The 27,649-nt window shown below is 38.2% G+C and overlaps 3 protein-coding genes across 6 annotated transcripts; all 3 read right to left on the bottom strand.

Moving 5' to 3' along the window:
- Nucleotides 1–12: 12 nt before the first annotated feature.
- On the bottom strand, nt 13–16,562 carry LOC131769165 (treslin-like). Of its 2 annotated transcripts, none has more exons than XM_059084915.2 (18): nt 15,797–16,562; nt 14,189–14,492; nt 13,348–13,712; nt 12,183–12,465; nt 11,241–11,349; nt 10,244–10,438; nt 9,558–9,727; nt 9,086–9,141; nt 8,893–8,976; nt 8,505–8,614; nt 7,659–7,737; nt 6,913–6,995; nt 6,298–6,465; nt 5,406–5,560; nt 4,782–4,976; nt 4,320–4,404; nt 3,292–3,359; nt 13–2,850 (listed from the first exon to the last, which is right to left on the bottom strand). In XM_059084915.2, the coding sequence occupies exons 1-18, from the start codon at nt 16,520–16,522 to the stop codon at nt 263–265; spliced, it is 5,823 nt and encodes a 1,940-aa protein (XP_058940898.2). In that variant the 5' UTR covers nt 16,523–16,562; the 3' UTR covers nt 13–262. The 2 variants fall into 2 exon arrangements, with proteins under 2 accessions (XP_058940898.2, XP_066021235.1); XM_066165138.1 differs by having other exon boundaries at nt 5,406–5,554.
- Nucleotides 16,563–17,421: 859 nt separating this feature from the next.
- On the bottom strand, nt 17,422–20,214 carry LOC131769164 (steroid 17-alpha-hydroxylase/17,20 lyase). The gene has a single exon (XM_059084914.2). The coding sequence runs from the start codon at nt 20,016–20,018 to the stop codon at nt 18,456–18,458; it is 1,563 nt and encodes a 520-aa protein (XP_058940897.1). The 5' UTR covers nt 20,019–20,214; the 3' UTR covers nt 17,422–18,455.
- Nucleotides 20,215–20,606: 392 nt separating this feature from the next.
- LOC136280236 (M protein, serotype 49-like) lies at nt 20,607–25,767 on the bottom strand. 3 transcript variants are annotated; one of them, XM_066165139.1, is made up of 8 exons: nt 25,517–25,767; nt 25,357–25,372; nt 25,131–25,244; nt 24,489–24,570; nt 23,811–23,938; nt 23,070–23,188; nt 22,875–22,938; nt 20,607–21,957 (listed from the first exon to the last, which is right to left on the bottom strand). In XM_066165139.1, exons 1-8 carry the CDS (start codon nt 25,742–25,744, stop codon nt 21,890–21,892), a joined length of 819 nt encoding a protein of 272 aa, XP_066021236.1. In that variant the 5' UTR covers nt 25,745–25,767; the 3' UTR covers nt 20,607–21,889. The 3 variants fall into 3 exon arrangements, with proteins under 3 accessions (XP_066021236.1, XP_066021238.1, XP_066021237.1); XM_066165141.1 differs by having other exon boundaries at nt 22,888–22,938; XM_066165140.1 differs by having other exon boundaries at nt 21,901–21,957; nt 22,826–22,938.
- Between the last annotated feature and the right edge of the window lie 1,882 nt (nt 25,768–27,649).

Below are 27,649 nucleotides of genomic sequence, written 5' to 3'. Positions count from 1 at the left end.
GGAGTATCAGCTGCGGCTTATGGCCGATAAATGTTCAATCGTGGACAAAAAGTATGCTAAAACGGAAAAAGGTGACTAAAGTTACTTTATTTATGTCGAGTCTTGAAAGCCGATTGACGGCCTGAGACGAAAATTGTGCGAGGAACTTTCGGTATCTCAGGATATTGAGAATTATAATATCAAAGTAAAATACTATATACAACGAACATGCATGTACAAAATTTCCTAAATTTAGCCATAGGGAAAAAAATAATCAAGATTGTCAAGTATGAAGCTTGAGTCGTTTCCTTAAAGGGCGAGCAATCGGTGCCTCCTGATCATCAGTGTAGGACACCGATATACCGGCTTCTCTATTGTCGGACACATCATCAAATTTTCTCCGATTGCGCTTTGGATAATTTGGAGACACAACGGAACAACCTCCAGTTCGAGGTGAAAGTGCGGGTGAAAGTTTACTGTCAAGAAGTATGGGAGATTCTTGCAAAACTTTGATACTGCTCGCTGATATAGGGGTCTTGTTCACATGTCGACGCATCAGACGAGAGGCTAACATTCCAGGACTCTGAAACACTTCGTCATCTTCCTCGTAGCTGGTGTCGCTGCTTCGAGAAGAATCAACGTTTTTACCCCTAGGTTTTTTACCACTCCCTTTTCTGGTGCGCCTTCCCCCAAAGACAACAGACTTGTGTATTCGTCGCTTCTTGGTCGCAGGTGACTTTTGAGTCTCATTTGAATTCGCTACACTACGGTCAAATTCTTTCTCCATTTCACTAAGCCAGTCATCTGCCTCCTCGGACGACCTAGAGTTGTCCTCAACAAGTGAACAAGATTCATTAGCCGAGCTGAGTTTCACAGAAACTCCACAACAAATCGACATGTGCTTGTTCCCGTTCTTAATAGGAGTCCTTGGGGCACACGACGATCTGTCACGTGCGTCTATTTCACAAGCTTCCCTAGCACGTTTGTCAGCTGGAGAGGCTGAGAAACATCTTTTTCGTTTTTGCTGTCGGAGTATCTGGTTAAGGGGACTCAAGCGCTTGGTTTCAGCCGGTGAATTAGACACACCGTGCGATTTCTTTTTTCCTCTTTTGGGAGGCGGAGTCGAGCTCTGTAGAGCTGGATTCCATGGCAATTGCGCTCCTACAACAGATGCACCGGTCATGCGAAGAAATATTTCATCTTCTTGGAAATTGGCTTGTCTTGCTATACTTTCTGCTCCCTCTGTGGCAGTTGAGTTCTGGAGGCAATGATCATTGTCATTCATTAGCGTATTATCATAGCTAAACGTTTCTGCTCCTCGGCTTTCAACGTCAGTGGATTTGTTATCAGGTATCGGAGATTTTGCTCTCAATCTACGCTCAATCGTATCAACACGAGCAGACTTTGGGGTGGTTTTTGACGATGACTGGAGTGACTTAATTCTGGCATCGACAGTCACCTTGGCGCTTTCTGAGTCCGAACCAATCGCCACCACCTTTTTTTCTTCTGATGGCAAGTGCACTGGAGATTTTGAAAGGGTCCTCATGGGAGTGAGAAGCACCACACAGTCGTCCAGATGGCAAACTCTTACCGGGGTGGTAGGATCCGTCAAATTAGTTCGAGTCGACTTTGGAGAGACCGTAACAGTGGGTTTTAAGTCTTTTCGGTTGCATAAAGATTGCTCTAACGTTTGTTGACAAGTCTCATTGCTATCACGCTTGCATAGCAATCCCGGACAGCTACGGATAGTGGGTTTGATGTTGTTCTTTGCAGGCGTTTTTACATTTTCGTCGACACCCTGAACAGAGTCCTCCAGTTTGGTGAATTCTTTTCCATTTCGATGTGGATGGCGAGGAGAAAACGGAGAAAGTTCTGCGAGAACCGCTGGAGAAACATGCAAGGGGGACTTCATAGATTTACGAATTGGTGTAAGACGAATAACGCATTCTTCCATAAAGTAATCCTTTGATGGAGTTTGTTTTACATGCTGCGCCAGAGTAAATTTGGGAGAAGTCACCATGTTGTCTGAACAATTATCAGATTTTTCTTTCGTGGGCGTTTTCATAGAGCGTTTTTGCGAGAGAGCATCCAAACAATTACCATTTCTTATTGGAGAAGTACAGTTTTTACTATCAAATGACCTGGATCTCCTGCCAAGCGGCTTAGACTTTCTTTTCTCAGGAGACAGAAGTACAACTCTGGCATTAAAGCGCTGTTTGATAAGTCTTGGGGAGGACCCATGCGATGTTGGAGCTGTAACTCGGACATCCGAAATGTTACCTGATTTCTCTTTCCTCGGGGTTTTCATGAACTCCTTTGAATTCGCGTCCAAGGGAGTGTCCTTTTGTGGCGGTTGTGTATTCTCAGATAAGCTGGGCTTTTTAGTGAGGGGAATGACTTTTCGTTCCTCATGGGCTTCTGGAAAGGGAACGGACGAAAATCCAATACAGGAAAATGAGCGCTTTTTAAAGAGCCTTGGTGAGGACCTTGTGGCTGTAGACGTGAATTTATGTTTGGGTGTTGTTGGATTCTGGTGACTTAAGGTATTTTCCTTCTTTCGATCACATTCTTTAGATGTGGTCAGTAAACTGTGTAACGAAAACTTCTTTTTCTGCCGTGGAGAAAATCGCAATGGCGAAAGAGCTGGAGAGGACAACCTCTGAGTTGCCTTTTTCACAACGGCTCCCTGAGTAGAAATAGAATCCAATCCCTCTGTAGGTCCTTTCTGTGGCGAGTCACGGGAGTACACTCCACTAAAGGACCTAGTCCTTGTCAAAGGGCCTGTACTAGCAGAGCGCCCATAGAATGACTGACTCCGCTGGAAAGTTGCCAGCGGAGGCTTTCGTGGACTTCTTCGAGGGAGACCTTCTCCTGCAAAGAGTTGTATTTCAGTTAAAAAACCATAACTATATGACGCCGCGGCGTTTATTTAATTTTCAGAGTTTCTGATGCAGGGTTTTTTCAAAAGTATATTTCCTAAATTAAAGACAAAAATTTCGGAAAATCGTTATAAACATTACGTAACACCGAAGCTCGTGTAAAGTTGCAAAATCTCGTTTTTTCGACAGAAATATCCAAGGATTGTGTAGATTACCGTACTTTATATTCTCTTTTATCATAAACCTCGAAATAACGCCACATTTCTCAAATTAAGCGCGGCGTTTACTGCTAATTTCCGCTGTGCAGAGATGAAAAGAATTACGTGGCGCCTCAAGAATATTTCAAAATCTTAACATTGCGGATAGATGTGATTTTGCACGTAGCAGTCAACACCTCAAAATATTGCTTTGAAGTACTTTTAAGACAATTTACCTGCTTTTAACTCTTTAAGGGGTGACTCTTCTAAAATATGCACCTCTGTATGAGCTCTAGAACGTTTTCTGGAATCAGAGAACATAGAACGTTAAGGGAAAAATTAAATTTCCATAGTAAACTACACAATGTCGATGCTGAGTTCCCGAATAAATAGATTTCGATCATGAGTTTTTGAAATCAAGACTGTAGAAAACAGTTTGATTATGTTGCTAAAAATCAAAGAAAACAACACTCAAAATAAATCCAAACATATGGATGTTGCTTTTTGTTTATTTACCTTTCTAGCCCGTTTTTAAACATTCTACTCAATGTTTCCGTACCAAAGGGAGGTAAGATTGTCAAGCGGTTTAAGTCATTTATTTCTGCTCGGTGGGCCTGGGTTCAAATTCTGCTCTGTCTTATATTACTGGGTTTGATTTGGGTCTTTCGGAGTTCAGCTCTTTAGTCATGCTTCGTGTTTCTTACTTATTATGTGGGTCATCATTTAAAAACTACTGGGTCACTTGTAATTGAGTCACGCTCGATAAGCATTTTTTCTTTTATCTTTGTTCACCAAAGAGAGAAGGGAGTATGGGACATTCCGCATATGATCTGAGTCGTACCAGAGTCGCCTTTACACGGCAAGAACGACCAAACCTTAAGGGCCGATTATTTACACGAGGTCTGTTACCCCAAACAGCGATTTTACGAAAGCAGTGGGCGTCAGGGATTCTCTCTGAGACGGTTGATTTAATTAAATAAATTTTCCTTCCACTATTGGCCTTCGGCTCTCTTGACACTGCTCACCGAAAAAAATGTTGAGAAAAGGTTCGGCTACATTGAAAATGGCTTAGAACGCGGTTTTGTTAAACAACGGATAAACTTTGTTTAAATAACCGGCCCTTAGTGTTTGCCAAATCAAATTGCTTTTCGGATGCCGCTAGCCGAAATATCATGAACCATTTGGCATGGTACAAGGACACTACAGCGTTTTACAGGGCTGGTAATAGTCGTCTTTGTTATGTAATGGAACTAAAGCAACTGACCTGGCTCGATCCTGTTTGTACCATAATGCATTAGAGACCTGTTTATGGGCAGGAGTCTCCTGAACCGTGGAGCTTGAAAAAGAACCTGTCAAACAAATAAATATGCACCGCCGTTAATCTCTAAAAACTTAGCTCTAACCTCAATATCAAATTTGTTTGGGATACTTCGGGCCGATCATGCGCCTTGAGATCACGTCAAGGGTGTGGCTGGGCTTGCACGTTTTCCGATCCAGCCATATGAGAAGAAGCAGTTAAGGATAAAAAGGAAAACTCGCGTGATGCGCTGTTGAGGCGAATTGCAAGAGTTTTGTAATTTTTTTCAAATAGTAACTTCCTTTTCTCCGCATAAACATGTATTGAGTGCCGGCAGAACTTCACCGTTGGATGCATGGTTTTGATTTCTCGGCTGGCGACCTGGAATAGTTAAATAAGGGTCTATGATAGCATGATTACTGTACATACCCACAGTATTCCTCCGCTGAAATCGTCGCTTTGCGTGTTTCTTTTTCTCTCCTTGTGACAACTTCCTTTTCCTTGGCGCTCTGGCGGTTGAGTTATTCTCATCACTTTCTTTTGATTCAATGAAGAGATTTCGTCGAACTTGTTTTACTGGTGTCTTCTGAACCTTCCCTTTTTTCTTTTCCTTCTGGCTTCCTCCTAGAAATGTAATAATACAACGCGTCCTCACTTCTAACGGTATCTAACAAGTACATCTAAAGCCTGCACAGAAGAAAAAGATAAAGAAGTAGAAGGGAAAGATGAATGAAAGGGAAGAAATCCTAAGAAATCAGTAATGATATAAACCAAGCTTTCCGAACCACGAATACACAAACCATACGGAAACATAAAGTAAATTCAAGTCGTGAAAGTTTCAAATCAAACTAGTTGTTGCAAATCTTAAATTTCTTCGTTTGTCAAAAACTCGAACCGTTTTGAAAGCAATTTCTGAAATTAATACCGTTACATCTGAATAATTCTGTTAGGTTTCCTTCAATGTATCCATCTTCAGTCTAAATAACTTGATTATTTCGTCCTAAGAAACTATGTTTGCCTCGGGAAAAGATAATACTTGTATAGATTTTTTACCTCTTGAACTAAGAGACACGTGCGGTTTCCCCTTCAGTGCCTTTTCTTTCTCTTTATCCTTTGGTTTTGCCTTTCCCGGTACAACAATCTCTCTCCTTTTACCACCAGCATCTGAAACGCTAGAACGACGGGTGATAATACGACATCCACTGCTCCTTGTAAAAAAAAAAAAGAAGAAAACTCGTTGTTAACTGAATGAATTTATTTCATTTTGCCCTGTGTCTGTCAAGAAAAAGAAAAGGACATACAAGCCACAGGCGAGGATTTCGTATCACATTTCGGTGTCTTTCGTGATTCATGACTGAAATGAAGCAGGAGAAATAACATCTATCTGCTTGATGCATGGAGCCTAGTTTTGTTTTCTAGCTCGTTAACAGCTCCTTGTTGTTTTTTCTTATTTTTTCGAAGCCTTAACTTTCCCCATCTGGAAAAAAGGTTGGAAAACATTTTCAAAAGTGGGCGCCATGTTAAACAAAGCGACGAAAATAATGTTTGCACGTCGCCAAGCGAAAATCTCTGTGTACAAATATGGATTATAGTGCTTTAAGTTTTCAGCTGACCCCCTCCTTTTGGAAAAATTAGTTTTTTTGAAGGTTCAAATCAGAAATGCGAGATACCTGCAGATGTAAAGCAAAACGTAAAGTAGAATATCAACAGTTCCTTTAAAAAAGACTTCAGGTCGAGCGTTGAAGACATCTAACAGAACTTATTTCTATTGAGGATGAACTGAGCGAGTAAGGTCTGGTTTCTGGTCGAAAAACTCACTTCAAATTTTTACATTGATGTGAGTCAATGGATTGCCAAGTCCGTGATTTATTTTCAATTCTTTTAAATCAACTTCAATCCGAAGTCTATAACAAAATACATTTACATGCCAAGAATGGTACGTTACCTGGGTTGATTAGAGTCTTGTTTAGCGCTAGAGACAGAGTTGATTTGGCGTCTGATTGGCGATTCATCATCACTCGACCATTTAGAAGGCGTAGACACTTCTCTGGGAGGGCGCATCATCAAACCTTCGTAAACAGCACAGAGGAACTTGGCGAGTTTCTGTCTGAACCTAAAGTTTGTGAAGCGTGCAGGCAGAGTTAGTCCAACAGGGTTTAAGATAAAAAACTAGTGAACTGCATAGAACACATTGTCGACATTACAACTGCCGAGAACTAGTTAAAAAATAAGCCAACTCAGTGGAGTATGGGAAACGGAAGAGGAAAGGGCAGGAAACGGTAACTTGTTGGGGGCAGTAAGCGGGAAAGAAAAATGAAAATACAAACGTTGGCTATCCAATAATCTGAAGTGTCTGACAAATGAAAACAAACGAAAGAGCGAAAAACGGGAGCCAAAGGTGCAGGTGGCGCAAAGGTAAGGAATAAAGAGATGGAAGTTTTTACCTCCTCTCCCAACACACATCAATCACAACGAGTGGTAAGATTAAAGCAATGGGTTCCAGTGGTTTATTTGTGATATTCAATTAAAAATTATTCTGATTGCGAATGAATAATCTTACCTAAAAAGAAGTACCTCACGAAGGAAAATAGTCAGGAACTTCAGGTCCTTCATAAATGAGATGGCTCTGAGGAGTACAGTGACCTACAACAGGGTTCAAATGAGACTTATTTAACAGATCAAGATCGCTGGGGTATGTATCCCAGTTATCAACTGTCAACAAATTAAGAATGTCACTCAAAACCTCTCTTGTTCTACATGATTGACCTCCCTAAAGAGTAAGTGTTATTAAAACCACTAGAAAAACCAAACATAATACTTTCACAGAGGCAGGATACCAGTCAACCCTTTAACCCCTCAGAGTGATTAGTAACTAATATGACTCCTACCAGTATTACCCTTAAAACAAACATTGAGCCCTTGAGTTCATGAGAACAAAGGAAATGATGACCAACTAAAGAGGCTGTTGATTGTTGAGCAAATTCTCTTTTTCAGTACTATAGGAAATGTATAGAAAAAAGTGCGGAGAAAACATATACTGATGTTAGGGTGTAATGGAATAAAATGAAGATAATGTGGCTTTAACAACTAAGTTTATAATATAAACTGGCCGACTCGGATGATAAAACCCAGTCATCTTGTTGTACCCCCCACCAATTCTGCATCGCAGTTTCTTTAGAAGCTTATCCCCTTCAATCATTTAATAGGAAGAAGAATATGGAAGAAATTTGCTCCATTGTGCAAGGTACATGCTGAACACAGCGGTTTATGCACATATTAACCTTATTTAAGATATAAAATAACAACCTCTTCAACAAGGGAACTGTTTTCATCAGCTTGTATAAGAGCTGCAATCTCCAATCGAAGCAGGATCTGGAGCTGGTACCTGATACAAAGACAAGGTGTGAAAGGTCATTAGAAATTAAAAAGAAAAAGTTGAGGTTTCTGTGCTAGATATTTAAGTGTAATCAACAGTTTAATGTCTTTGCAATATTTTTATTACACTTAAGATGTCATGAATCATACAATTTCTTTGGAACAGTCTAAGGAACCAAGTGTTTTTCTTAGAATTCAGCACACAATTAGTTTGTTCTCAATAAAAATTCCAGAGTAGTAACTCAAAAACACATGTAATCCATTGAATGCATTAATATATTTTTTATCATTTGTTTTCAACTTTTATCAATTTCTTTAATTACATGGTTTTATTGGTTAATACAAAGCCGGGCTCTAAAAAAAAATCCCTAAGTGCCTGATGGCTCATTTCTTAAAAGTCTGGGGTGCCATGGTCTTGACCCTTTTATTCCAGAAGTGACCAAGAACTAATTTCTCTTTATAACATCAGTACATTATCAAGCACATAGGTGATGAGAATAAAGAAAAGTATCAACATACATATATAATTTGATTCAACAGAAAATTCTCAAAACTAGCATTATGGGAAACATGGGGCAGACAGTAATGAGAATGACTGTAGAAATCAAGAAGGGGAAAGTTTTAAACATTTTATTAGAGCACTATTGAAAAGTCACCCAAGGGGTTGTCTCCTGTCACCCCTTTGTGCTCACTTGTTAGTTTCTTTAAAGTGGGAGGCATAAAGCCTGCTCAAGGGTACAATGTAGATTTAAAAGATAAAAAAAAGCAGCTGCTTACTCTCTGAGTTGCTGCCCTTGTCTAATGACATCACTACATCCTTCATATTTTTCTCTTAGAGCTGATACTGTGAAGAGTACATGCTTCTCTAAAAACTGTGAAACAAGTGCCTGGGAAAGAAAAAAGAATTACTTCTTTTAGACCATACTGCATTTACCTTCTTGACAACCCCTACATGAATAAACACAAATAAATTGTGGAAGTAATGGAACCATTACAAAAGAAGTTTGCAGTTGCTGATCCTGGTAAAGCATAACAATAATAAAGTATTAATATTATCAATAACTATTTGTTCTTTAGCACACTAGTTCTCTTCAGCTCATCATGGGTATACAAAATGTCTTAAACATTTTTAAAGGTAAAAGCTCATGTAAGTATGTAAACATACCTTCTGTCTGTTATCATCCTCATTCACAAAAAATTTGGAAACTATGGTCACTATGTTTGTGATTTCATGAAGAATATTTGCTCCCTAGCAAAATCAAAAAATGTAATGAGACAAATAATAAACATTTTTTAGTCAAATATTCTTGAACCACATGTGTGTTCATTCTTCATTAAAAAAAAAATTGCATCCTTACTTCCAAAATAACTTTGTTGGTTAAATCACAAATGGTCATTATCAACTCAGCGTCATCTGCAAAAATAAAAAATTAATGTTCATTTTTATGACAAAAAATATGACCCCAATACCACAGCCACTCCAGAAAAAATAATCTTTGAATGCAAAGCCCACTGACAAGATACTGACTTCAAAAGTATTGTCTATTGAACAAATATCTCCAGAAACAATGATGAAAAAATTCCCCACCAAAAACATGCAGTTCCAGGTAATCACTAGTCTGAAAATTATGAAAAAACCTGCATAACTGCTTTAAGTGTATGCCTCATAACACCAAATCATTGGAACAATGAGCAAGATACAGCAGAGCATTATTTCAAATGTGTAGGGAATTTCATGAATCAAGATGACTTCTCTCAGTTATTTAGAAATTGTAAGTGAGATGTCTGTTCAAAGGTCAATAATTTGGTAGCCACTGTTATATACTGTACCTTTCAGATTACATGGGACTTGCTGAATTCCAGTGCTATCATCGGGCACCTGGCTATCATTGTCAGTGAGAAGGACATCAGCACTATTATTCTCAATTGCAGATTGCCTCTCATTTATATCTAACTTGCCCCTCTGATTATCCATATTTGTTTCCTTTCTCAAATTCCTTCTGAAGAAATAAAAAAACAAAAAGAGTTGATACTAGAATTACAAGTTCCTTTCAAAATGACTGCTTTTCAATTGAGAGTCAATCACACGATATGTCATTAGCAAAAGGAAATTATGTTTCAAATTGACTATAGTTTGGCAATTGATAAATTACCAAAGTATCATGCATGAGCAATAGTTCATTTGAACTTGAAGAAACATACAAAGTACATTTAATCTAAGACATGATGATAATAAATTCATCAATCATTGTCAATGACATTATATAGAAGTCAATAAGGAAAAGTAATCATTAAACCAGCCCAAAAACAGGCCATGAAAATATCTGGATTTTTTCAAGGGTGATTCCAATAATATCATTCACTCAAAGGAGCTGCTTCTTACAAGGCAAAAGAGTAGTATTACACATGTTTGAATAACTGATTGGGTAACCACCAAGCCTAGAAGTTTCAGACAAAGCACCCATTCATACAACTGTTACAAGTAGAAGTTTATGTACCTTATTACATGTACTTACTTCTGCTTCAGTGAGGTACTCTCCAACTCTGATTTCTCTGCAGCACACTCCTTCAGCTTCTTTGATAACTGACTTACACTGGATGATGCTGATACTGAATGTGTTTCTTTCTTATTATAAAGATCCTTCAATTCTTTCATTAGAGCAGCTTCATCATCAACATAATCCTCTCTCTCCTCTTCAGACTTACTATCCCTGTCAATCACAATATTTTGGTCAATATTCATCATTGATAATGAACAAATATTCACCAAAGTGGAGCTGGCTAGTGGTGGATATAAATCTACCAAGCGGCAGAGCAGCAATCCACTGTTAACCAACAACACTGGGGTAAATACTTGTCTTGGTATATACTAAAACAGTAAGATAATACAACCAAAAAAAAGTTATTTGAACTCATTTGTTCTTGCAACCATTACAGTTCTTCAGGCACAAATCCTGCATGAGTTGCTCAGATATTTAAAGTTTGAGTAGCCAATCAGGACACACCTTTGACACTATCCATTGTTTCAGTGCGTAATGTCATTGTATATACCAACAATTATTTTAACTATGACATTTTGCCAACAAGCACCACTTGTGGCATATTATTTTATTCTGGATTTCCGACTTAAAAAAAACAATGTAGTGTAGGAATGGTGAAAAGTGCTGCACTGTGACCCCTCTACTGTAATAACTGCACAGGACTACAGTGTGTGCCATTTTGTAATCCATAATGTACCTTCAAAATTATTAATCCTTTAACTCCCAAGATCTGATTATAAATTCTCCCCTCTACAGCTGCTTCACATTTCCTGGTAAATTAGCTTGAATATTTGGTATTAAACCTAGATACAACTTCTACCTGATTAGTTTGCATATTCTCAATTACCTGTTTGCTGAATAATATATAGATAATCCAGGGAGAAGTTATATGTTCATCATTTATGGATGTTAAAGCATTAAACTATAGGTACCTACTTCATTGACAACATAAATTGTAAGTGCAATACAATACCTTTTTAGTTCATTCAAAAATGAACCAATTATGTTTTCCTTGACAGGAGAGGAACCCCATGGATGAAAAGATATTGCGTCAAATTCTTCTCCTTTATTTCTGACCAGATCTAAAGATTTAATGCAAATCAAGCTATTTAGAAAATAATTTATGTAAATGTTGGTAATGAATTTCATTAACAATTTATCTCCTAAGAGTCTTATTTCTCCTCACATCATCATCACTGGATTGAACAATAAGATCATAACAATAAATAAAGTGAAAGTCAATTAAAGAAAATCTTGATTGATAAATAATTCTCAATATTGTTATGTATGGAGAACTCTGTGAAGATAATGCATACTGATTTCAGGTCCAGTTAAGGGGTAAGATTAGTTCTCTTGCATGTCTATGTTTTAGCTCTCACTTATTCACAAGAATGTACAGTATCTTCAAGGAATCCATAATTTCCATTGCTAGTTATATTGCCAAATATGAGAATGTTTAAGAATAAAAATAAGGAATGCCAAAACATGAAGCTTTGGCAACAACTTGTCGTCATTGTCGTAAGCAAATGACACAAGAATTGGTTACAATATTACATAGAAATGGAAGGGTGAAAAGAGGTTGGAAACAATGAATGTATCCAACAAAATAAACAGTTCTACTGGAGTGGAGTATGTGTATTCCACAATGAAGCATTTTGCTATTCTCATGTAATTTTATTTCTTTGTGTAGTGTGTGTCATTACTAATTCCTTAATTCACTTATCTGCATTTGATAATTGTTATATGTTATCCCTAAAACATCATGATTTCAAAATATTGCCAATCATTATTCTTAAATTTGTTATTTACACTCTTTTGATGCAAAGCAGTCTCAATTGGGAATTTCAAAATCACACTATGGTATGACTACACAAAAGAGAGTAGCAAGTTATTATGAAATTTACTGTCATCTCACCTTGTGATCCAGTGAGCCCAAGAAAGACCGCAGGGTAAGAAAGTGATTCAGTTGATTTAGGATCATCTTGGGATCTATAGTTACTGATCAATTCTGGGCAAGCCTCCACAGTTATCAATTTTGTTCTGTCTAAATTTGAAGAATTGCCAAGCCACAGAAGAAGCTTTTCAAAAGCTACAAGAAATTCTGAAGCAATAACATTTATCACACCACAGACAGAGGTCAAAGGTTGGAGGACTCCAGTGACTGGTAACCCGCTATCACAATCAAGAAAATCAATAACCTGCCCAAATAAAAAGAAAAGTTGTAAGACAAAGGGTTAGAACTACATTGTATCTTTAACCCTTTAACTCCCCTGATCTGATTGTTAGTTCTCTCCTCTAACTGCAACACCTTTCCTTTTAAATTAGTTAAGAGAATTTGGTGGTAGATCAAGATAACAACTACTGAACAAGTTTGAGTATTTTCTATTATTTTTCTAGGAGAAATAAGACGCTGGATAATGTATGGATATTAAGGGAGAAGTTCATAATTTCTGGGAGTTAAAGGAATCAGTCAGAGTTATCAACCCTTAGGCATCAGAATTTTGGGGGCTTTTACTTTTGTGGATTTTGGAGATCTGACAAAATATGCCTCTGCAAAAAAAAAATACTGCAAAATCAGAAGTCAAACAGATAAACTCCAAATGAGATAAACTTCTGTAGCTGAGGCCCAATAAATTGGTCATAGGGGAGAGAAGTGATACAAAGGGTGTTAATTGTTATGTATGGCACAGTTTTTGGTAAGCCTACTTTTGAGAAGTATTACTACCTTAAAGGAATTTAGTGAGTTGTCTTCAATAACTACATGTAAAATACATTGTTAACCATAAGTCATTTAAGTTGAAAGCATAGCATAAAGTTGCCAGAATTTGTATTTTTTTTTTAGTGGAAATTCTGTTACATGTATGTCAGGTTCAAAAATTTGTTCAAACAAAATACAGAAAAAAATTTCAGTTTTTATAGTACAATTTCTTGGGGGATTTACATTTCCAATGCTGTATTAGTGGGAGACCCAAAACACATACAAATGTGCATATCAAATGAAGAAGTTTCAGCAATTTAGGAAAAACACTTTATACAATTTGAACTTAAGTAACACATCATTTATTAAAAAATTTTCATACCAGTAATTTGTTCTCTTTTGCCAAAGAAAGTAGAAGTGCTTGGTACCACCCAGAAATAAGCTTCTGAGAGCACAAAGAGGAGTCTATAGGACCATCTCCAGCACTGTTGTCCAAACCAATACAAGAGTAACCTTTGGTGGGGTGAAGCCATGTTGGAGAGACACAAGTGTGGCTCACTACCCCTCTGATCCAAAGAAGGTTCAAGTTGCTTGAGTCATTATTTGATGGTGACTGTTTTCTCTCCATATCCATAGCTTGACCAGTTAATGAAGAGTTATCATGAGAATTTCTCAAGCCTTCAAGTCCTTCCACCGACCGAAACATAGCGTGAAGTTTCACAGTACAATGCACCTTATCTTCAGCACCTGAAGTATGTCAAAAAGAGGCAAGAAATTAAAACAAATGCAGAGACAAAAATATAATGAGAAAATGAAGTCATTGATAAACCTGAAGAGGGTGAGATTTTTATAGATTCTAGAGCACATCAGGGCTCAAACTTGGCAAATACTGGTAGATTTTGAACTTTGGCCGGTGGATTTTGCTCATTTACAAGCAATCTTGCCAGTAAATCCTGATGATGTACTAGCCATTTGACTATTAAGTTCAAAGTTAAGTTTGAGCCCTGCACATATAGAAAAACTACTTGTGACAAGCTTTATCTATATGGTAATCAGGAGACTGCAGTCTTTGAGTTTCAGGAGGAAAAGAATAAATCTCTGAATAAAAATTGTTATCACTTTCTAGCGTTTGGAGATTACCACAAGGATCTGTCGATATTATTGTAACTTTTCAGAAGCCACTACTGAAGAAAATAAACAACAATAAATTCTGATGATGTTACCCGAAGAACACAGTAATCCTGTTCCATCCATTTTTCCTTTAGCCCACTGTTGTGAAATATCCTCCAGTACTGATGGCTTTGTTGACTTCTTGCGCAAATAAGAATCCAGTACAGTTTTAAAAGGAAGTAGGTGTCCCGTAATTGATTTGACTTGCTTGAAAACTGAAACATCCTTTCCAGATTGAGGTTTTAAGTTAGATCCAACAGAGGAATTATTCCCTGTATAAATCACTGCTGAAAGAGGTATCAGGCACCCTCCAAGCTGTTCCACTGTTACCTCTACTGATGTTTTAACACTCTTGTTCTAATTCACAAAAAGAGATAACTCATGTAAAAATACAAAAACAGCAAACAGATCTTAAAGAGTCCAAATCCACATGCTGGATTAACTGAGGGGCTCAGATTATTTCCAATTAGCTAACAAATTCCTCCATGACTCAGGCATTTACTGTAAGTAAAGTAAGCCTTTATATGGGCCCAAGTGGCCCATGGGGCTGGTGCCTAACTCCAGTTTTCTTAGCATGAAGCAGCTAGGAGTATTGCTACTCCCCCCTGGATGGGATGCTAGTCCATCAAAGGGTTACCCCCAGCACATTTGCTGGTACCCATTTGTACACCTGGGTGAAGAGAAGCACTGTGAGAGTAAAGTGTCTTGCCTAAGAACACAACACAATGACCCCGGCCAGGGCTTGAACCCAGACCACCCGATCTGGAGTCGAGTGCACTAACCATGAGGCCACCGTGCCTCCACCTGGCACTTACTGACTCTTCATTTATTCATTTTAGGGCTTTCGCTTTAGAATTGAACTTATCAACTTGTCCTTGTTCTTAATCGTCTCAAATCTTTTAGGTTGATCAGGATAACTTTCATCTAAACTTTCAATGAAACTTGACTGAATAAAAGAAGGTTTTGTGTGCACTTCACCTTAAGTTGGTTAACCCTTTAACTCCCAGATCAAATTTCTAATTCTCCTCACTGTCAACCATACAATTCTAATAATGTTGGTACAGAGAATTTCGTATTGGATCAACTAATTATCACCAAATTTATATTTTCTTTATTCTCATCGCTTATCTGGTTGATATTGTATTGATATTGTAAGGAGAAATTCTGTCTTGGTCACTCATGGGAGTTCAGGGGTTAAAAAACTGCATGCCAGCTTTGCAACAGATAAAAGACTAAAACAAGCCTCAACTTGGTCACTAACATTTTCTAACACTTCAGCCAGTTTGATTGTTTCCTGTTATTTTTTTTACTGAGTCTTCATTGGCCCCTGGTAATGTTTAACTTCATTCTGACTGGCAGTTGTAGTTACTTTGGATTTCACCTCTCTTCACTTAATAAAAATCCTTCTAACAACCTAGCTAGCCATATAAGAAACAGGCAGGAAACAAGACCAACAGTTTTGTTTACTAGTTTGACAATACTTTGAAATCAAACCACTAGCGAATGACACTGCAAAGACAGCACATTCATCTAAGGAAAAATGCAGTGTAACCCCATACTAATCCGAAAAAAAAGTATTACTCTGAGATGCAAACGTTTTTTGAGACTGTTTTCTTTCATCAAATCACATCAAAACCGATGTAAAAAAAATAAACATGTACCTCTTCTTGCTGGTAGTTGCTTATGTTCACCCAATGTAAACAAATGCGCCTTTCCTCGAATTCCTTGTACAACACTGAGGGCATCAAAATACTTTTGAAACCCTCTACAGTTCCAAGAAAAGACAAATTTTCACCAGTGAATTCCGAGATTGAGTCATCATCATAAGGGCAACCGCTCAACAAAAAGATAACATTATGTGTATCGGTTCTGTTGTCAAGGTAAAAGAGCGTGTTGTTATTTCCACGAGTTCTCCTGACAGGTGAGCTAATGTCAGGCCTTTCCCACTGAAAATCGTGAACAGCATTTTTAAAAACAAAAGAAATACATCTAGCTCCTCCCGCAGGTTTCGGAAAGGTTGTAGTTTCTGCATCGTCTTGTTCCTTCGGTTCAAGTTCGTTTTCTTGCCATTGTTGTGCGAAGGATTCGTTCAACCTCTTCGACACATGATCTTCAAATTCCTCAAACTCGTTAACTAAGAATTCTTTGAAGTCGTGTCGTTCAAACTGATGTGAAAGTGATCTCGAGTTGAATATTTTGTATCCCCATCGTAGATTTGATCGCTTTTCTTTCCGATAATCACTAAAGTACGTTAGCAATCGAAGTACGCACAATCGAATGGCCTTCGCAGCATGGTCGGCGGAGTTGTTCGATCCCCAAAATGAAGGATTAGAGTCGATGAGAAATACAATTTGCTGGAAACTTTCGCGTGAGGATTTATCTGTCATATCCTTTCAAATATCGACTATTTTTCTTTTCAAAGCGAAAATACTGTCACTGACGAAACTATCTCAGTTTGTGTTCATGAATGCAACGGGAGTTGGGAAAAGAAAAATTCCCGCCATTGGGTCACATGATCACACTGTTGATAACTATCAGCACAGGTTACCCAAGCTTTTACGATTCGGCTTGTTTTTAGGCTCTACGCTCTGACTAGGGGCAAACGCTTGAAACGTTCGCTTATTCCTATTTACGGTGGTAAATTTACACTATCAACTCAGTTAATAAAACCAAATTATCTCGTTTCAAAGCTGTTTTGTTAAACACGGTTCAAATTTTTGCCTCCGAAAAGGCTGCTGACACCAATGCTTGGCGGCTTCACATTTCGCATATTGGACATAAAAGTGAGTGAGTATTTAATCCTATGGAAAATTAAGTTTTTCAGTTCTCTGTCACTAATTTTCTTTCAGTAAATCCCAGTTTGACTACACTATTTTCGCTGAAGTGAATGGGGTGTAAGTCAATAAGGCAGGCCGAAAGAATTCATTAAAAAGGATATATGATTGACTCGGTACCGTTCAGAATGAAAGGCCCTGCAATTTCTTGCTATAAGCAGTGGGGGATCTAAGGGAGGGCCCCCCCCCGAAGGAGGAAAAGCCGTCAGGGCAGGCGAAAAAAAAAAAAAGGCCCTCCCCCTTAGCTCAATGTCTGGATCTGCCACTGATGAGTATCCGCATTTTTAACAATTTCAGTTTGGCTTTCGTAGAAGAAGTTTCTGGACGACTTGTAGTGGAAAGAAATTGACCTGTCCAGTTCTGGTGCTAAGTTTCCTACCTCGTGAGTGAAGGAGAAGAGAAAGCAAACTGCCTACAGAGCCACCTAAAATGTTTGCACACAACTTGGAACATTAGAGAAATCCAAAGGAACTTTTATTAAACAGCTCATAGCTGCTTCTGCATACAGAGGCAGGTACTGTTGTCAATATGGAAAAACAAGTTGAAAATTGAGCAAACTAAATGAAAGGAAACGATTACGTTTAAGTTCAATTTTGTTCAAACTAGAGCATGAAGTAATCCAGTTATCATTAATAACCTGGATAAATATATTACTCCTAAAGAGCTAAAGTTAGGACAAGAGTAAGTCCTTTGTGTCACGAAATGAAAGTTAAAATAATCTGAGTAAAGCAATGAGTTTGTCAACAGCTACATAACAAATGTAACGTTAGCAAGTTTTGTCAAGGTAAATTTCGGGCATACCTTAAGTATGATTTGCAGTCGTTGGACCGAGCGACATGTCTCTTCAGTCTCAATGACCATATCTGAAAATTCTTAGCCGATTAATAGTAACATGGCTCAGTAGCCCTTTTGAGCTACCAATTGTTGTTTATAAATCGATGCTCGAAAAAGCATAGGTAGAAAAACATTGAACGATCTAGAAGTCGTATGTAATTAAGTAAATGTATGAATTTCTGGTTTCAAATTGCTTTCTTGATCATAAACACTCTCATCATAAGTGGGTAAGCAATGAAAATAAAGCTTATTAAGTAAATCAAGGAAAAATCTACTTGCACATTGAGTTGAATCAAAAAATAGGTCTGCTGGAGTCGATACAATGACACAATTTGGGTATTTGAAAAATATGCAAAAATGCATTACCAAGATGAATAAAGCTTAATTACTCATTACTCCAAAGGGAATCATCAAGCTTTCGTCATTTTCTTAAATAAATAAAATAAACATGTTATCCGGTAGTGGCAGTCAAAGTTTCAATCAGGCTGTAGAGAATTGAAAAATTTGGAAACAAAATATAAATCTTTTCACTAATGAAATCTTTATATCCTAAACTAACTGTTTGTATTAATCTATGAGAGAAGGATTGCCCACTAATAGTACTAGCAATTACCTGTAATGAAAAATTTAACTGAAATACCAAAGATCGCAGTCATTGTTCAATGTTTCGAGGATTTACTTGCACCTTAAGTGAACGAGGCTTCAAGACAAATCCAAACTCTCCATCCATGTTAAGTGGCACGCTGTGCTCCGGAAGCTGTAAATGCATTCCTTGCAGGAGACACCCGAGAAACATAAACAGCTGCGCCTTAGCGAGGGTAGCACCAGGGCAGCGCCTTCCACCGGTTGAGAATGGAAGCAGGAAAGCCTGCTGGTCTAACAAGAGTTGTCCCTCGGTGTCAAGGAAACGGTGAGGATTGAAAACCTCTGGATGGTCGAAGTATTGTGGATCGTGATTTACAGCCCAAAGATTTACCACCACAGTCGTTCCTTTAGGTACACGGTAACCTGCGACTTCTGAATCTTCCGTAGTGTAGTGTGGAATAGAAAGGGGAAGAACGGTAGCCATTCGTAATGCCTCTAAGACAGTGGCACGTAATAGGGGAAGTTTTGCTCGATCCTGAAGAGAGGGAAGGCGATCCACTCCTATCACGCGTTTCAGTTCTGCTTGTAAGTCGTCTTGCAGACCAGGTTTCGAAAGGATATAGAGCAGCGCCCAGCTCAACGAGGTGGACACGGTCTCAATTCCGGCTCCAAAAACGTCGGCTAAAACTTTAACCGCCAGGTCTTCTAACGATTCGCTGCGAGCTTTCTGTTCGGTTGATTTAGAGGTTTTTGGGTCAGGCTTTCCAGCATTTACGAGATCCTCTCTAATAATTTGATCCAAAGACTCTGCCACATTGACACCAGCTTCTTTGATGCTCGCATGCCGCTGCAGTGTGTAGATGCTTCTTACAAAGTCAAAGAGCTCTCTGACAGAATTTTTCAGAGTTTGGCATTGCTTTTTGAAGAGAAAATGAAGCCAAGGGAAGAAATCTATTAAGTTTATGACCCCATTGTTCTCAGTAAAGTCAGCTGCTTTCTTCAGGAGGCTCTGCAAAGCAGCACTGTAGTCCTCTTCGAAATTATCTCCAAAGACAAATCTGAAAGCAAAGTTAATGACCATAGTTTTTAGGTGTGGAGTCAAGTCTTGAGCCTCTGAACTGCCATCCGTCAAAAGGTTGCAACGCATTCGCTCAAACTCTTGATGTGACAAGCTATCAAAGCGGTTCACATCAGTGAAAACAGAATGCAGGGCACGAATAGCCATTTTCTTTTTTTTCTGATGCGAAGGGCCAAAGTCACCAAAGGCTATGCTCTCGCTCTGATGAGTGCTAATTTTGAAACTGTGAAAGGGTGGTCTCCCCGAGAAATGGCCAGCCCTTTTTGACAGAGCTTCTTTAACGACATCTTGGCTGTTCAAGACGATTGCTTTTCTCCAACCAAGGCGAATAGAAAATACCTTTCCGTAGTCTTTGGCCATCTTCGATAAGGCGAGATGCGGTGAATCGCCAAGTTGAAGCAGGCTCCCGATTAGTGGCAAACCGAACGGCCCAGGAGGAATGTCTTTCGGAATTTTGGACCATCCCCAGATGAGCAGCAGGAAAGCAGCGATGCAGGCGACACTGAAAAAATAAAACAACGGATTTTCTCGGAAGATCGAGATTTCGTCCATGTCAGGTACCTCAAGAGAGTCAAGGGTGGTTATTCAGCAGTTTTGTGGCAAGTCTTGTTCCCCCGCTTAATTGCGGGTGGTATTTATATAACTACTCTGCGTAACCTTGCCTATTTGTTTACCTAAAAAATTGCCAATGTCAAGGTCGCGAGTCACACTTGAGAGGCTCTATTTATCTAACAAACAGATGGAGCGTGTCTCGTTAAGGTCTGCATCACGAAATCTACTTCCTCCACATCTAATTATTGCTCAAGTTGTAGACGCTTATTTCATGGAACATTTTAGAATAAAATATCTATAAAGGAAAACGACCAAATTAAATAACAGTGCGCTGTTTTTCAGCCCCCCACCACCACCTCCCGTCCCGCCTGGTCTATTACTATTGTTACAATGAGTAACTACAGATACACAAAAGACGACAACTTTGTAATCAGTTTTGCTGTTCCTGAGGTTGCAAAACTTGAGCAAACAACATTCATTAGTAAGGAAATGAGCAGCAAGCCGACTCGTCTGTCTGATAATCCGCCGTACTTCCCAGTTTCACAAACGAGCAATCATTTGTTACTTCCGTGACCTTACAAACACACATCAGTTATATCGTCACCTTGGGTCTCTTTCATCTGAAACCGACGGCAATTTTACGGGTTGACGGTAATCGTCAAAAATACCGCAGCTTTCAACCTTGAAGAACAACCTGTATTTGTCATCCAAGGTTATAAATAAAACCTGATGAAAATAAAAAGTTTCTTTGATATCATACCATAATCAAGAAGGGGGTTATTATAAGGATCAGATTAAATTTGATCAAGTTACTTCATTCGAGAGTTTTCGTGCGGAATCTATACACTTGTTTTGGTGCAAAAACAATCCTTGAGCAAAAGAAGATTAAGTTTCTTTTAATAGTGCTTCCGAAAACAAAGTCGTTAATGGTACTGAGCTATAAATATCTATTTTCATGATTTTATTAACCTTGACTGCAAAAGAGTAAGGGAACTACGTAAATGAAAAGGTTTGCAATACAAGCGATTTTACAGCCAAGGTCACAGTTGGAAATTAATCGCTCATAATAAATACTGTTACAAATCAACTATTAGACAATGAATATTGCTTTGTACCCTGACTGTCATAAAGCAAAGAATGGATATTTGTTTTCCTATGTGGGCGTCAAGATTGACTCTTTTGTGAGGGATCACCTAACCCTGAGGTAATTTGTTTTCAAATTGACAACTATTGGTATTCCGTTAAATCAAGGACACGCTTTCCTCACGGAATAAAAACAAAAGAATTTTGTTACTCTTGAAAACAGCAATCCACGGTCTTCAGCTGGATATTTTAAAGTTCTTCTATACGACTAAACTGCAGCGGAACACGAGATCTTTACGTCGAGGAATGCGGAAAGATTCATTACCAACTTGCGATACCCTTACTGCAATACAGCCCTTTCATTTAATTAGCACGAGATGTTTAGAAATTGAAACCAGTCTGAAAATTCCCAAGGTCACAAACACATCCACGTGGTAAGTTGCGCTTTCAACAGACGCCGAAATACGTCATCAGGCAGACTTTCCAACTGGCTAACCAATTCCCTATTTTGTTGACTCACGTCAAAGTTTCGCAGAATCCTTCGCACACTGTGCATAATCAACTTCAAAATGGATACAATATGGGTAACTGACCACACTGTGGTAAATATGTAAAATGGACCTTCAGTTAGGTTAAAACTTGTCCTAGTTGTAGGGAAATAATAAGTCGCAAGATTGAAATATACGTATTAAAGCTTAATCATGTCTTTTTCCCCTGTAGTTAATTCTTCTTATTATGCCGAGCAGGTTGCGTGACATCAAGGAACCTTCTTTAAAAACTTGACAGTTTCAGTATTGGTTGCGTGAGGCTGATTCCACTGATGCTTCATTCTTTTCTATTGAGCTTTGTTTGGCTTCTATAATAATAAACGGTCACTGAAATTAGAGGTGCCTTCTGCGTTGTGAGATGGTTCGTTCTCCGCTTACGGTTTTAGCAGCTTTGATCTTTTAACCTCATTCAAGTTCTTACCCCTTAATACGTTGAGGGGGTTATCAGCTTTTTCTCCCATCTTCTTTTTTCCCTGTTTAGGTTATTACTCGTGGTTTACTGGTGTTTTATTTAGAATTTTCGTAAGGGAAATGCCTCATAAGTTATAGAGGCTTGTGTATGTCTATGATATGAGTGTTCAGATACGTCATTCTAAAACCGGTTTGATCCGAAAGCTTAGAACCAAAGACATTAGTCGAGGCAACCAAATGAATTAGACAGCAGTGTTGACATACCCTGATCCGGTCCAATAACAAACCGCGCTGCCGGAAACGACAAACAATTACCGAATTCAAGAGGGTGTGGGAAATAAAACCTTACATACTAAACATCATTTGTGTTTCTAGATCTATCTCTTTAAGGTTGATATTATTGACAGAATGTAAAACATGACCATTAAATGTCAGTCAGTCTTGGCAAGAGGTTGTGGTTTCATCGAATACAGAAGAACCCCGCTAACTCGAATTCCCAAAGGAAACGAAAAATGGTTCATATCATTCGAGCTCCAGTTTTAAGTTAATTTCCCCAATAAGCGCCTTCAATACTAATGCAAATTGACTTAATTACACTGCAACAAAGGACATCAAAGCGTAATGGATTCGCAAGCCAAGTACAACTTTCAAAAGCCAGTCCTAAAAATTGGTATGGAATTTTAGAGGTCGGGTCTTAAAACAAGATGGAAAACGGTATACTTTTCTCTGCAGTAGGATCAGGACTTTGAGAAACGGCTAACGCACCCCTTTCAATAATCCTGAGGAGAACCCCCTCCCACTGGGGGATACTCACGCCTTGAACCTACCCGCAGGATCTCTCTGGTCAGTTCTGCCTGCCTATCGTTCTCCTCTTGTTGCTTTCGTTTCATGCAAAAGAAAGAGCAATTTTTATTTAATCTTCTGCACGTCATAGTAAATTGAACTGTGCATAGGTCACCCTATGGTTAGGAAGTAAAAAATGCTTGAAAAAACAAGGACAAAAGCTCACCATTAACTTTTTTAAAGCCGTCGATTCCTCTAGCTGTTTCTTATGTTCTTTTCTTTTACCCAGCTCTGCTCTTAGGTTTTCAAGTTTCGACTCATTCCCCAGCGATCGAAGACGTTCTACTGTCATGAAAATGAGAAGCAGGATGACGAAGTAAGTACATGTAGAGAACTAAATTCCATCGAAAACGAAGATCAACTACCTCCCCTGCTACGATGTGTCTTACACTTATGCAAAGGTGCGATATGAGTCCAAATGGCTAAAACCCTGCAAGATGAATGACAACTCCTCAACTGATAAAATCAATGCCACAGTTAAAACATTATCCGATCAAATATCACCGGTGAATTCATTCACCGGTGATAAAATCACTCAATTATTAGTTTTACGTCTTATTTCATCATGAATGAATGCATTCATGGGGGGAACTTTGTTTACATTATTATAGCAAGGTATTGATAAGCATACCACTGTCAATGATCTACCCAATTTTTCGCCCAGCAAAATTCAAAGATCTTTTTACATCATGAATGAACGCATTCATGGGGGGGGAACTTTGCTTGCAATATTAGAGCAAGGTTTTGATAAGCATACTACCGTCAATGGTTTACCCATTTTTCGCCCAGCAAAGATCTTGTATGTGTTTCTATTATACTGGAATTTAACCAGATGTCATTCTTTACTCGTTCAAGGAAACATATATGAATTATACATTTTCAAAAATTAAAAAACTATTTATCTTACACTCTTCGCTGAGTTCGGTATTTTTGGCTTTTTGTTGTGTTATGCTCTTGTGGACGGGGAGATTTCTCTTGTATTCTGCCACTTGATGGGTATATCCTGCCATTTTTGCCCTATATCGTTTGTACAATCTACGACAAAGGAAGATTTAACTCAAATTAAACTCGCGCTGCGCGCTCGTTCGATTTAGAAATCTCTCGTATGATTTCAGACCTAACTTGAAAGGGCACGAAAGATGACTCAGTTCTGATTGATTAAGATGAATGCAGTTTTTTCAGGTAATTTCGATGCAGAAGAGAGTTAATTCAGTGCAAAGTAGTAACAAACCAGACTAAACAATTTCTTGAACTGTTTAGCCGGATTTTGAACTTTGTTGCGTCTTAAAGATGTAAAAATATTGCACCCGAAATCATGTGATTACCTATCAATCAGTACAATTATCATAATAAACCCAATAGGGACTCGATCAATCGCATTTTCTTTGGCTCCTTGTGATGTTTTCTTTTTATCTGTGTGTTTGGCTGTTGTGATTACTTTAGTTTTGGTATTACGAGAATCAATCGAAATGTTCTCTAACGAACTCCAGATCACTGGAGATTCCAAATTTTGACTTGAAGCTATTTTCTCAAAAACTCTTTCACGTGCCGGAAAGTGGTTAAGTTATTTTGATTCATTGCTTACTCTCTGTCCCTCTCCAGTTTATCATTTGCGATAGCAAGCTCCTTTGTTAGTTTCCTCTCGGATGCAACAAGGGCTGCAATATCTAAGAAGCAAGCACGACAGCACGATAGATAAGTATAAGTACACCATTGTAGAAGGTTCAGGAGGTAACAACTTTTTAGACGTGTTCTAAATTTTTTTTACAGCTAAAAAAATTAAAAAAAGGTAAAAATTGTTATTTTGACCAAACGCACAAAGAAACTAGTAGGGTTTGATCATGAATAACAGGTGTGATTTTGGTGGTCTCTGAACAAATTATACCTACTTATGAAGAAAATAACTATGTTCTTTTGCTGCTTATCTATTCCATATTGCACTCGCGACCATATAATTGCCTGTACCGTTCATTACCATCATTATTTATTTCTCACAGTATTAATGTTGATGTTGTTCTTGCTACTCTCATCATATGATTTTATATTATTATTGTTATCATCATTATTCGTACTCTTATTATTATTTGTTTTTATTGAAAAGAAACCCAGTTTTTTAGCACTGAATGTTTACCTAGATTTAAACAGTGCGAGAAGACCCAAAGTGTTGTCTTGGAACCCCAAATAAACCCCTGCGGCGACGCAAAGTCAAGTTTAAAACACAAAATACCTTTGTCAAGTTCTACACACCATGCCTTCTTTTTGGAAACCTCTTCGTCCATTGAATAGATTTTTCTCGAAACAGCTGCAAGGTCTGACTTCACAGAGTTAATCTTTAATTGAACTAGTAGAGTTAAGATTATTAGCGACTAGTTCAAGATACCTTCGAGAACAGTGCTTGATTGTCAGTCAAACAATTTCTGATTCAAATCTGAAAGTAACGCAGAAATTTTTACCTTGGTAGCAATTATCCTGATTGTGCCAAATATGAATGAAGCAAACAAAAATACAATAAAGTTACACCGTGAATGCTCAAAAGGGTAGTAAACTACATTGAATGAATTTCATAATCAATAAAGCTTCACTCGAATAAACCTTACGCGTCGTTTCAATTACCTTCAGCCGATCACGAACTTCCTGTCTCTGACTAAGCTCGTTAATCTGTTGCCTCTGAGCGACAGCTACTTCTCCTGCCAAATCTGGAAGGGTGGCTGCCTCTGTACGACTTGCATTTATGGCGTTTTCAGTGGGAAAATCTTCATGTCCGCTTGTTTGCCCTTCCTTTGAATTTTGCATTAAATGGTCTACTATCCGAGTAGGTTTCGGTGGACTAGAAAGTTCCATGTCTGTCTGATTCAATGGAAGTTTTCTTAGAGGAAAAGAAATCTATGTATTTTGTTTAGAGTTTGCAGATCCAGATAATTTCCCGCCAAAATACAACGCGGTGCACCACACACACTTCTTATCTCCAGGCTTCCGCTCGGCCTGAGCTACAATCTAGATAGATTGAACCAATAAATAAAATAACTTTGCGATGAGTAAAGGGAATATGACAATTTTGCGTACGTGAGCGTTACGATCTAGGGGCCTCTGAACATAAAATATACAATACAATACAATACAATACAATATTTATTTGCCATATACGACATTTACACATGGAAAAAAAATGAAGAAAATTGATGACAGAAAATAAATGGCGAGAAAACCTGAAAGAAACCACGAGGCTTATAACAAGTCAGGCTTTCTCACTTAAAATAACTAATCTTATATTAGAATTACAATATGGACTTATGGTAATTAACTTTGACCGCGCACACGTACACACACACACACGCACACACATATTAAGTAAGTTAGTTAAGAATTACTGCCTTACAGAAGCTAATACTTAGAGAGAAGAAATTCCTTAAGCTTTCTTTTAAAAGAAGCGGAGGAGGGAGAACTAGTTATGTCAGAATTTAACGAATTATAAAAGTTTGGACCTTGAAAGTAAATTGAAAACTTCCTGGTGTTCGTTCTGCACAGTGGCAAACGGAAGGACTGAGCATTCCTAGTATTATAATTGTGGATTTGACTATTCAGTAAAAAAAAGTTATTGAATTTGGAAGGGAGTGTAGAGTTCTCGAATGAAAACATAAAAGTACCTAATTGAAACGAATGGATATCATGAAATTTTAAGAGTTTAAGTTCCTTTAAAATAGGGCCAGTATGGGCAATGCATGTAGAATTGCTTACTATTCTTAACGCACGTTTCTGTAAGGTTACAATTCTTTGAAGGTTTGACTTATAGGTACCAGCCCAAGCTAAATTGCAATAATACAAATATGGAAGGATCATAGAATTGTATAAAGTACGAAGGGAGTGAGTAGAGAGAAAAAAACCTAGATTTATGAATAATACCTATAGATTTGGATAATTTATTTGCTGTTAAGGATATATGCGATTTCCAGGTCAAATTGTCATCTAATAAAACACCCAAAAACATGGTCTCAAAAACACGAAGAATAGGCTGCTCATTTATGAAAACTTGAAATTCAAAGGATTGCTTCTTTTGCCAAGGCTTGAATACCATAAAATTAATCTTGGCTAAATTCAAGGAGAGCCGGTTTGCTGCAAACCAGGTTGACAATTTGTTTAATTCTCTATTTAATGTGTTAATTAGGTAAACAGGGTCATTATGGGAGATAAATAAGTTTGTATCATCAGCAAACAAGATTGCATCAAGCAGGGAAGCATTGTTCAAATCATTAACATACAGGATAAAAAATAAGGGACCAAGAATGGAACCTTGAGGCACCCCACAGGGAATCCCCTGTGGGGCAGATCTAACGTTATTAAATTCGGTACAGATTTGAACTAACATCACTTTGCGAAAGCAACGGATTAGAGGGTCTAAATTAGTGCTCAAGAAAACCAAATTTTCAGGTGTGAACATATCAGAAAACAATGAAATACAAATCAAGCAGTTTGATTGATTCAGTGACAATCCTGTGGCCAACACTAATTCTTATGAGAGCTGCTTTTGCGATTCCAGTGAGTGCTGGAAAGGATACTGAAAGCTCAAGGCACTAAGTAAGGCGGGGGAACTATCACTAACCTAGAGCATCACTAGCTCCGATCACTTACAACAAACATGCCTTTAGTTAACTCTGTTTTCTCCCATTATTCCCGAAGAGAACTTCGAGCCGTGAGCCTATTTAACCCCTTAACGCCTAAGAGTGACTCGCACCTAAATTCTCCTGACAT

Source organism: Pocillopora verrucosa, chromosome 4 (genome assembly GCF_036669915.1).
Source record: "Pocillopora verrucosa isolate sample1 chromosome 4, ASM3666991v2, whole genome shotgun sequence".
NCBI lineage: Eukaryota > Metazoa > Cnidaria > Anthozoa > Scleractinia > Pocilloporidae > Pocillopora > Pocillopora verrucosa.
The sequence above is the reverse complement of the archived record's forward strand: the minus strand, read 5'-3'. Positions and strand labels throughout refer to the sequence as shown.